Source organism: Pan paniscus, chromosome 10 (genome assembly GCF_029289425.2).
Source record: "Pan paniscus chromosome 10, NHGRI_mPanPan1-v2.0_pri, whole genome shotgun sequence".
NCBI classification, from domain to species: Eukaryota; Metazoa; Chordata; class Mammalia; order Primates; family Hominidae; genus Pan; species Pan paniscus.
In genome coordinates, this window is record NC_073259.2 from 83,428,360 (window position 1) to 83,440,377 (window position 12,018).

The following is a 12,018-nucleotide window of genomic DNA, read 5'->3' on the forward strand; positions in this document are numbered from 1 at the left end:
AGAATGAACAAGGAATTTGTTCATTCTATTTCCTTGTTCATAAATATTCCTTGTTCATAATAGAATGAACAAGGAATTTGTTAGGATATCAGTAATTCCCAATTTGATCTATTGATTTAATGTAACCCCAATCAAAATTTCAGCAAGTTAATTTGTGGAGACTGACAAAATTATTCTAAAGTTTATATGAAGAGGCAAAAAAACCCTGAACAGCCAATACATTGGATGAGAAGAACAAGGTTGCAGGACTAACACTACATGACATTAAGACTTACTATAAGGGTACATGTCTCAGTCTGTTTTGTGCTGCTATCACAGAATATCTGATATTTGGTAATTTATTTTTAAAAAGATCAATTTCTTACAGTTCTGGAGGCTAGAAAGTCCAAGGTTGAGGAACTTGCATCTGGTGAGGGCCTGCTGGCTGTGTCATCTGATGGTAGGAGTTCACGGAGGAAGAGAGTGCACGCACATGTGCAAAAGAAGGGAGCTGAATTCACTCTTTTATCAGGAACTCACTCCCTCAATATTTTACCAATCCTGTGATAATGGCATTAATACAATTCATGAGGACAGGGCTCTCATGACCCAATCACCTCTTAAAGATCCCACCCCTCAATGCTGTTGTATTGGGGATTAATTTTCCAGCATATGAATTTAGGGGGACACATTCAAACAATAGCAAAAATACAATAATTTAAAAAGTATAGTATTGGTGAAAGTAGAAATAAATCCATGGAACAGAATAGAGAGCTGAGAAATAGAACAGCATAAATAAAGTCAACTGATCTTTGACAAAGGAGCAAAGGCAATATAATGGAGAAATATAGTCTTTTCAACAAATGGTTCTGGAACAACTGAACGTCCATATACAAGAAAAAAAAATCAGTCTAAGCACAAACTTTATACCCTTCACAAAAATTAATCAAAATGGATCACAGACCTAAATGTAAATACAAAAGTATAAACTCACAGAAGGTTATATAAGAGAAAATCTAGATGATCTTTAATTTGGCAATAACCTTTTAGATACAACACAAAAGGTATGATTTATGAAAGAACAAATCGATAAGCTGGGTGCCATTAAAACTAAAAATTTCTACTCAGCAAAAGACATTCTCAAGAGAATGAAAAAACATGCCACGGCCTGGGAGAAAAATACTTACAGAAGATATATGCAATAAAAACTATTATGCACAATATGCAAAGACTCTTTAAACTCAACAATCGAAAAACAAACAGCTTAATTTTAAAATGGGTCAAAAACCTTAATGGACACCTCACCAAAGAAGATATACAGTACTCAAATAAGCATATGAAAAGATGCATCATATGTCACCAGGAAAATGTACATTAAAATACCAATGAAATACCACTACACACCTTTTAGAATGGCCAAAATCCAGAACACTGGCAACACCAAATGCTGACAAGGATGTAGAGGAACATGAGCTCTCATTCATTGCTGGTGGGAATGCAAAATGGCACAGCCACTTTGGAACACAGTTTAGTGGTTTCTTAAAAAACTGAACATTATGCTTACTGCCATAGTCTGTTTAATGTTGCTCATAAGAAAATACCTGAAACTGGGTAAGTTATAAAAAAAAGGAATTGACTTCTTAGAATTATGGAGGCTGAGAATTTCAAAGTCAAGGGGCCATATCTGGTGTGGCCCTTCTTGCTACTGGGGACTCTGCAGAATCCCAAGGCAGCACAGAGTATCACATGGTAAAGGGGCTAAACTAATCCATTAAACCATTAATCTATGAATGGATCAATACATTCATGAGGACAGACCCAATCACTTCTTAAAGGCTCCACCTTTCAATACTGTTACATTGGGGATTAAGTTTCAACATGAATTTTGAAAGGGACAAATATCCAAACAATAGCACTTACTATAACATATAGTTATGATCCAGCAATCATACTCATGGTATTTATCCAAAGGAGTTGAAAACTTATGTCTACACAGAAACCTGCACAAAGATGTTTATAACAACTGTATTCACATTTGCAAATTGATATGGTTTGGCTCTGTGTCCCCACCCAAATCTTACCCTGAATTGTAATAATCCCCACGTGTCATGGGAGGGACTAGGTGAGAGGTAACTGAATCATGGGGGCAGGTTTTTCCCGTGCTGTTCTCATAGTAATGATTATGTCTCATGAGATCTGATGGTTTTATAAAGGGTAGTTCCCCTGCACATGGTCTCTTGGCTGCCACCATGTAAGATGTCCCTTTGCTCCTCCTTCGTCTTCCACCATGATTGCGAGGGCTCCCAGCCATGTGGAACTGCGAGTTCATCAAACCTCTTTGCTTTATAAATTACCCAGTCTTGGGTCTGTCTTTATTAGTGGCATGAGAATAGAATAATACACCAATACCTAGAATCAGCCAACATGTCCTTCAGTAGCTACTGGAATAAAGAAATGTTGGTACATCCAGAAAATGAAAAATTATTCAGTGCTAAAAAGAAATTAAGAATCAAGCCACGAAAAGACATGGAAGAAATTTACACACATATTACTAAGTGAAAGAAGCCAATCTGAAAAGACTACATACATACTGTATGACTCCAACTATATAACATTCTGGAAAAAGCAAAACTATGAAGACAGTAAAAAAAAAATAAGTAGTTGCCAGGGTTAGGAGGCAGGGAGAGATGAATAGTCTGAGCACCGGGGATTTTTAGGCAGCAAAATGACTCTATATGATACTAAATGCTGGAAACATGTCATTATACATTTATACAAACCCATGAAATGTGCAACACCAAGAATGAGCCCTAATATACACTATGAACTCTGGGTGGGAATAATGGATAAATGTAGGTTCATCAATTGTAAATGTACTACTCTGTTGTGGGATGTTGATAATGAGGGAGTTTATGTTTGTGTGGGGACAGGAGGTACATGAGAAATCTCTGTACCTTCCTCTCAGTTTTGTTGTGAACCTAAAACTGCTATTAAAAAAGAGTCTATTTTTAGAAAAGGAATTGGTAAAAAAAAAAAACAAAACAAAAAAACCACAAAAGTAGCTCTACCACTCCCTGGCTGGGTGGCCTCAGGCAATTTGATTTCTCTTTTTCTCAGTTGTTTTTCCATCTGTTAAAGGGATAATAACTATTTCTTAAGATTTGTGTGACTTGAATGAGTTGATATTGTCCAAGCATTTTAAATAGCGCCTGACACATTAAATATTTGTGAAATAGATTAAAAATAGTATTCACCACTCTGTATTGTAACTGTTTGATGATTCATCTGTGTCACCTTTAATTAAAAGCTCCCTGTGGATAGACTCCATGTCTAGCTTGTTCAGCATTTGAGCCTTTAGCTGGGCTGTGACACACAGGAAGTACCAAGGAAATATTTATTGAATGAGATGTCTAGCAGTGGAATGGGCTTCCCTGTTGGTCTAATTATTTAAGAAAAGAATGTGATGATCACCTGTCAGTGATGTTCCGGAGAGTATACCTAACACAGGAGGCTAGCAATAGTGGCTAAAATTTCTTCCAAATCTAAGATTGCATTATTCTATACTTTTTCTTTAGCATTTTTTGCAGTCTAACAACAGTACCACCATAATAAAAGAATTGCATCTTTCAGCACTTGCCACCTTCACCCTTAAATAGGTTCTAGCCATACTAAAATACTTCTAGCGTTTAGGATCTTCCTCTCCTTAGGCACATTACATGCTTTTCCCTTTGTTTAGAATGCTATCTTAGACTTGTCTGTTTCACTTTCTGTATACAATTTCCAGAAAGGCTTCCCTGGTCCTCCACAAGAGTACCAAGCAATAGAATTTTGGCTTTGTATTTATCACATGTTTTATATACTGCCTGATTGCTAATTCACTAAATTGTAAGCTGCTTGAAAGCTGGATCTGTGTCTTGTCTACTGATCTTTCTCAATCACTTAAAACACTGCATAGTAGTAAGTATTCAAGGGCATGAATGAAACCATCTTACATAGGTCTATTGTTTTTCAATTGTGTGCATCACAGACAATTTTTAAAAGCACTTTTCTTTTTATAAATGTTTGGATAACCTGTTACAATGTTCTGTAGTAAAATTCTCTCCCAATGTCAATTTTCCATATCTGCTTAATGCTATTAAGCACAATATGTAATATGCAAACGTGTATTCCAAAACTAATACTTGCTTTTTTTCCATGCTTAGAATTTAAAGTCTTCAAAGCAAGTTGGTTTTGTTTTGTTTTGTTTTTGAGGAAAATGTTTGGAGGTAAACAGATCAGACCAAAATCAGCTAGATATTAGCCAATTTTGTCTGGAACAAAAAAAGAAAACAAAAGAGTTCGTTCTTACTGTGAATGCCACAATTAGTGAAAAAGATGAATCTTGATATTCCGGGCTGTCTGAATTGTGCTAATGAGAGAAGAAGTAGAAATGTTTTAACCTTTGAAGAGTTTGGTGATCCCTACTCTCCCTTCACTCCCATTTATTTTGTGGTTTCCCACAAAGGTTCATTTAAAAACTGAAAAAAATCTCATCGATTAAGTTGGCCTTAAGAACTAGCAATATTTCTGTATTCCATTCTGTCCCTGAGGAAAATAAAGGGCAGGCCCTGCACCAAATTTCCAACTCAACAGGTAATGGGGAAAAAAATTTTAATTGAATTTCTATCTGTATCGCAGAAAAATCATTTCACCTGGCACAATTAGAAGGTTCCTCAGACCTGTTACTCAGCAATTGGCATTTACCATACAAACTGATGACTCATTAATAACGACATATCATTCAGTGTCAGAAATCAATTCGGGATAACATTTCACTACATTAGTTTAGTGAAAAGGGCTTACTCACGTAACACAAGTCTTTCTTTAGTTTGTCAGACATCTATTACAAGCTTTCTTCACTCTGCAGGTCTAGCTTTCCCCTCCTCTCCCCCTCCGCTACCTACTCTCCCCTCCCTCTTCTTTCCTCCCTCCTCCTTACCCCCTCCTCCCTCCTTTGTTTTTCCTCCTCCCTCCTCCCTTTCTCCTTCCGGGAGGCGGGACAAGGCTTGCTTGCGTCCTCCGTAGATTGGCAGGTCACTGGGACGGCCAGCGCGTGCGCACTGGCCTGTCAGCGGCCGGTGGACCATGGAGGCCCCAAGGCCCTTCGCCCGGGAGTGGAGCGCCCAATCCCTACCCCTGGCAGTAGGGGGTGTTTTGAAGCTGCGGCTCTGTGAGCTGTGGCTACTGCTACTGGGTTCTAGTTTGAACGCGAGATTTTTGCCACACGAGGAGGACGTAGACTTTATCAACGAGTACGTGAACCTCCACAATGAGCTGCGGGGCGACGTCATTCCCCAAGGGTCTAACTTGCGCTTCATGGTGAGGCCGGAAGGCGGTTTGCCGACCCTTCCTCTACCGTTGCCACAACGCCTCCCTGGGTCTCGGGAAGTTGGGGCCACTGCTCTGAGGCTGAAGGATCGCGGAGAACCGCACTTTTAGCTTGGATTTTAAAGTACACGTGAAGTTTATACAGAGAAAAACTGCGGACACTCTAACACATGCTTATTACCATGATATTACACAGGGCCAGTACTAAGGTGATGGAGGCACTGGCCTGAAGTGCAGATTTTAAGGGGGCGCCAATTCAAGAAAATGATATTTTAATGCAACGGGTTTTTAAAAATTAAAAATCAGTGCAAAAATATCAATATCAGGGATAAAGAAAATGTTAAAAAATTTAACAAAGAAAGGTTCCTTGGGTCTGGATTAGGGAAAAACAAGTGCGACACTCTCAGGGTGGTGCAAATCAAGATGAGATTCTGTTTGTATTTGAAATTTTTATTTTTAGCTTTTTCCATCACCGATGTCACATTAGCTTTGCCTTTTAAAAATGTTTGTTATCTTGATTTTTTTTTTTTTTTTTGGTGCCCATTCCAAATTTGGCTCCTAAGGAAGTGTCTCAGTTTCCTCACCCTAGTCTTGACCCTGATTTTGCCTTACCTTACAATGCTGTTCTTGCTTTCCCCCTCTTTTACACCCTATAGTCATTTAACAACTCATCAACTATTCCCTGGTTGCTACTGAGTTTTCGTGACTGTCATTAAAATGACTGAAATCCGGCAAATAAATAACTGTCCTCTTAGGGAATTAGAAGCTTCAAACTTATAAATTATATTGCAAGGACTACTTTCCTAGACATGTCTTTTCTTCCTTCAGCATTAGTTCTTAGCACAAATTTCAGAAATGGGATAAATAAAGGGTATGATTTTTTTATTAATTTAACACATAGCAATTGCTATGCTAAAGGGTAGTGCCAAATTTAGCAAATACCAGCTGTTCTGTTTTCACCACATCCTCACTGATTTGGACATGTTCAATTACTTGCTAAATGAAGAAATTACAAAAATGGTCATTTGTTTTAATGTTGATTTTAAAATACTATTTTGATAGGACATACTTGAGTTCTTTCTGGGTCATTTCCTTTACCTTTTATATTGTCAGCATTTCCATGTCAGATTATATGCTGTCTTATAGAAATATGCTAGCATTTGGTTCTATCTGCTGAAGATACTTTTTTCTAAGCCAATTCTTTATCTTTTGAATTCAGTTATAGAGTTTGGGGATATTTGGGAGTTTCAACTAATTTCCCATTTTTTGTGACTAATTCTGTTTCTTCCCAATTTGAAGATTATCCTTACTCCTGAAAATTAATAAACACATAATACTTTCTAATACAACTTTTCATAGGTTTTCTATCTCATCTCTAAAAATTATATAGTATTTCAAACATAAGGTATATAAAATAATATACCTGTATACTCACAATCGATATTTTTAAATATAGACATTTTTAAAGGAATAGTATTTGATATATAGGTTAAAGTCCCACCCTAAATTTTTACCTTCTTCTTCTTTCTTGAAGTTAATGTATATTTTTCCCATGTATTTTATTAGGACATAAATATTAACTGTAAATAGTATAGTCTATCATAATAGTATGGCCTATTTAAAATGTTTCTTTAGCAGATTTGGACATCACTCAATTTATTTTAACTCTTTTATTGGTTATTTTTAGTATTTTAATGTATGTACTTTTTATAAATTCCAAAAGTTAATACCTGTAAACTCCACCCAAATATTAATAAGATCTTAGAACACAAATTCTGAATACTTTCCATCCTTATTCATGCTACTGCCGTGTAGTACTTTTGTTCTACCTTGCTTTTAAATACCAAAAAAATTGTTGTTTTTAAAAAATTATATTACAATATACAGGACATAACATTTACCATTTTAACCATTTTTAAGTGTATAGTTCAGTGGCATTAAGTACATTTGCATTGTTGTGCACCCATTACCACCACCCATCTCCAAAATTTTTTCGTCTTCCTGAACTGAGACTCCATACCCATCAAATAATTACTTTACTCTCCATCTCCCCTCCTCCCAGGCCTCTATCACCATTCTACTTTCTATTCCTATTAATTTGACTTCTTAAGGTACCAAATATAAGTGGAATCATATAATATTTGTCTTTGTTACTAGCTTATTTCATTTGGTATAATGTCCATAAAGTTCACCCATGTTGTAGCATGTGTCAGAATTACCTGTCTTTTTACAGCTGAATAATATTCTACTGTATGCATATACCACATTTTGTTTATCCATTCATTGGTCAGTGGATATTTAGATTGCTTCCATTATTTGGCTGTTGTGAATAATACTGCTATAGACATGGGTGTACATTTATCTGCTCCAGTTCCTGATTTTGCTGTTTCTGGGTATATACCCAGAACTGAAATTGCTGTATCATATGATAATTCTGTTTAATTTTTCAAAGAACCCCCATTCTGTTTTCCATAGTGGCTGCACCATTTTACATTCCCACGAAGAATGTTCAAGGGTTCAATTTCTCCACATCCTTGATAACACTTGTTATTTTCTGTTTTATTTTCCTTATTCCTCTTTTTTTCTTAATGATAACCATCTAGCAGTTATGAAGTGATACCTCACTGTATTTTTTATCTGCATTTCCCTAATGATTACTGATATTGAGCATCTTTTTATTTGCTTCTTGACCAAGATTTTCTCTTCTTTGAAGAACTATCTATTCAAGTCGTTTGCACACTTTTTGGCCAACTTGTTAGATTTTTTGTTGTTGAATTATAGGAATTTTTATAGATTCTGTATATTAATCTTTTTCAGATATATGATTTGAAAGTATTTTCTCCCATTTTGTAAGTTGCCTTTGCACTCTATTGATAATATCCTTTGATAAACAAAAGTTTTTAACATCAATGAAGTATAATTTATCATTTTTTGTTGTTATTGTATGTATTTTTTGTCGTATCCAAGAAGTCATTGCCAAATTCAATATCATGAAGCTTTTCCCCTGTGCTTTTTAAAGGTTTTATAGTTTTAGGTCTTTGAGTTAAGTTTTGTATATTGTGTAAGGTAAGGGTCCAGCTTATTCTTTTGCATGTGGATATCCAGTTTTCCTAACTTCATTTGCTGGAAAGATTGTTATTTTCCCCATAAAATGGTCTTTCCACCCTTGTTAAAAATCGTTTGACCATATATGCTGGCATTTATTTTGGGGCCCTCTATTCCATTCTGTTAGTCTAATATGTCTGTATGCTATTAATAGTTCCACAATGATTACTGTAGAATACTGGTAAGTTTAGAAATTAGGAAGTGTGCATTCTTCAACTTTTTTCATCTTCTTCAAGATTATTTTGGCCATACAGGGTCCTTTCAGATTTTTTACGAATTTTGAGATGTATTTTTGTATTTCTGCAAAAAAAAAAAAAAAACATTATTGGGATTTTGATATGGGTTTCCATGATTTGTAACATTTTGGGTAGAACAGGCATCTTAACAATATAAAGTATTCCAATACCTTAACACAGTATGTCTTTTCACTTTCTAGTATCCACCTTAATTTCTTTCAGTAATATTTTATTTTCAGTATATATGTTTTTCCCTCTTTGGCTAAGTTTATTCCTAAATATTTTATTCTTTTTGATTCTATTGTGGTGGAATGGTTTACCTAATTCCCTTTCAGATTGTTTATTATTAACATATTGAAAAGCAACTAATTTTTGTGTGTTGATTTTGTAACCTGCTACTTTTCTCTAATTTTCTGAATTTATTTATTGGTTCTAACAGTTTTTTGTGTGTGGAATCTTTAGGGTTGTCTACATATAAGATGACTATGTGGCTACTTTTCTTCATTTTGTTAATGTATTCTATCACATTGATTAATTTTTATATATCGAACCATTCCTGCACCAAGGAGTAAATTCCACTGGGTTATCATGTATAATTCTTTTAATGTGCTGTTAAATTCAGCTCTTTTTAATGTGCTGTTAAATTCAGGTTTTTGTCGAAGATTTTTATGTTAATATTCATAAAAGATATTGGCCTATAGTTTTCTTATAATATCTTTTTCTGGCTTTGGTATCAGGGTGATGCTGGCTTCATAGAATGAGTTAATAAATATTCTCCCGTCTTCATTTTTGGGGAAGAGTTTGAGAATTGATGTTAATTCTTCTTTAAATATATGTCTTGAACTCCTATTAGAATTCACCAATGACTCCATCTGGTTCTGGGCTTTTTTTGGTTGGGAGATTTGTATTACTGATTTTTATTATTATTATTTATGAAATTATTATTTTATTATTTTTATTCAATCTTCTTCTTAGTTATAGGTCTGTTTAGATTTTCTGTTTCTTCGTTACTACCTTTTGGTAGGTTGTATGTTTCCAGGAATAAGTCTTCTGTCTTTATTTCTTACTCAGTCTTGCTAAATGTTTATCATTTTTGCTGATCTTTTTGAAGAACCAGCTCATAGTTCTGTTGATTTTCTCTGTTGTTTTTCTGTTCTCTATTTTATTTATCTCTGCTTCAATCTTTATTATTTCCTTCCTCTGGTAACTTTGGGTTTTGTTCGATTTTCCTTTTCTTTTTACCTATGGTGTACAGTTAGGTTGTTGATATGGAGTCTTTCATCTTTTTAAAAAAATGTAAGCTCTTACACTCATACATTTTCCTCTTAGCGCTGTTTTTTGCTAAATTCCATAAGTTTAAATAGTTGTGTTTTCATTTTCATTTTTTTCCCAAGGTATTTTCTTTTGTGATTTCTTTTTTGATTAATTGCTTAAGAGTGTGTTGCTTAGCATTATTATTTCATTTTTTTTATTATTTTTTGAGACAGGATCTCACTCTCTTGCCCAGGCTGGAGTGCAGTGGTGTTATCTCAGCTCACTGCAGCCTTTAACCCTGGGGCTCAAGTGATCCTCCCATCTCAACCTCCTAAGTAGCTGGGACTACAGGTACTCACCACCACGCCCAGCTGATTTTTGTATTTTTTTGTAGAGGAAGGGTTTTGCCATGTTGCCCAGGCTCGCACCTGGCCCATTATAATTATTTATGCTAGCAACTATTACTTCTTGTATTGCACTACCACTTTCTGGAATCAGTTTCCTTGTGCCTAAAATACGTCTTTTAATAGCTCATTCAGCAAGGGAGTGTGAATAGTAAACTTAATATTTCTATATGTAAAATAATCTTTACTTCACACTCTTGAATGATATTGTTCTCTCTCAGCACTATCTTCTGTCTCCCACTGTTGCTTTTGAGGTTTCTTTTGTTAGCTGAACTCAGAGGTTCCCACAGTATGGTTCCTATACCAGCAACAACAGAATCACCTGTGAACTTGTTAGAAATTAAAGTTCTCAGGACCTATCCCAGACTTACTGAATCAGAAATCCTGGTTTCGAAACCCAGTACTCTGTATTTTAATTAAAGTCCTCCAGATGATTCTGAAGTGTGCTAAAGTTTGAGATCCACTAGTCTTTTGGTTGTTACTTTAAAGATGATTTATCTTTTCTCTCCAGCTACTTTAAATATTTTATATTTGCTGTTCTGTAGTTTTACCCCATACTAGTACTAAGCATGCATTTATTTTTATTTATTTTGTTCAGGACTTTTCTTTTTAATCTCTATATCCATGTCCATTGTTAAGACTAAAATTCTTCAGTATTATCTCATAGAATGTTGCCTCTTCCCCATGCTCTCTAGTCTCCCTGTCTTGAACTCCTATTAGATGTATGTTTGACTTTTTCATTCCTTTTCTCCACAGCTCTCCGTTTTCTCCCTACAGTCCATCTCTTTTTCTGTTTTCCTTCAGAGTCATTGTTTTAGAACTGCTGTTCATTCACTAGTTTTCTCTTCAGATTTTTATGATATATTTAACTGGCCAATTGATTTTTTAAAATTTCTAGACATTTTTTTTTAATTTGCTCATATTCCCCCAGTGTCCTGTTTTCTCTTATGATTTCTATTTTTACACTCATTTAATCATTTTAAACATAATTATTTTATATTTTCATAAAATATTTTTAGTGCTTTATTATTTTAGTTTCTTTGGGTGCCAGTTCTCTTGTTTTAGCTACTGAGCCTCTGTCATGTTTATAATTTTCTATCCTATGCTTATTTTCAGCAGAGATTTTGTGTGTGTGTGTGAAAGAGTCCCATATTGTCCAAATAGTGGAAAAATAAATATTGCTACAGACTAGTTTTTATTAGCTTTTGCCTTACTCCCCTGTTACAGTCAGTTTTACATTTTTTTTTTTATATTTATAATGTGTTAAGTTTTGATATTTAAAATTTGTTTGGGTATTCTCAGCATATATAGGCAATGTAAGTATAGTGTCCACTTGTAGGCATAGTATAGATCTAGAACTGATTTCTCACATGACATGACTTTTTTCCATCTGACTTTCTGTCACTTCTTCAGACTTCTAGGAAGGGTTTGGTGGTCTGCTTCATTTAGGAAGAAGTCGGCATCCTGATTTTTCCGCAAGTATTTCAGTCCCAGAACTTGTCTTAGATGGTTCTATGGCTACATCTTCTTCCTATATTGTTGGCATTTATATCTAATCTGATATTTCCTCTCCTCAGATTAGGCACATGAGTTCACCACTCTGACTTTTAACTTTTCTCTTCATTTCTGGCACCTGAGTATTACCTTTCCTTCCTTTGAGCTCAGCTGTGGAT

The 12,018-nt window shown here is 35.0% G+C and overlaps 2 protein-coding genes across 6 annotated transcripts in view; one reads left to right on the top strand and one right to left on the bottom strand.

Moving 5' to 3' along the window:
• Positions 1–4,907, bottom strand: part of CAPS2 (calcyphosine 2) — a 115,005-nt gene extending 110,098 nt beyond the window's left edge. For 2 of the 4 annotated variants that reach the window (XM_057299493.1, XM_034936244.2), the window contains exon 1: positions 4,826–4,907. In XM_057299493.1, coding sequence (XP_057155476.1) covers positions 4,826–4,858 — 33 coding nt within the window. In that variant the 5' untranslated portion in view covers positions 4,859–4,907. The remainder of the gene's footprint in view (positions 1–4,825) is intronic. The other 2 variants (XM_063593171.1, XM_034936238.3) reach the window with 1 other exon arrangement.
• A 145-nt stretch (positions 4,908–5,052) lies between these two features.
• Positions 5,053–12,018, top strand: part of GLIPR1L2 (GLIPR1 like 2) — a 41,590-nt gene continuing 34,624 nt past the window's right edge. Inside the window, exon 1 of one of the 2 annotated variants that reach the window (XM_055095918.2) lies at positions 5,053–5,337. In XM_055095918.2, coding sequence (XP_054951893.1) covers positions 5,104–5,337 — 234 coding nt within the window. In that variant the 5' untranslated portion in view covers positions 5,053–5,103. The remainder of the gene's footprint in view (positions 5,338–12,018) is intronic. The other variant, XM_003832893.4, reaches the window with a different exon arrangement.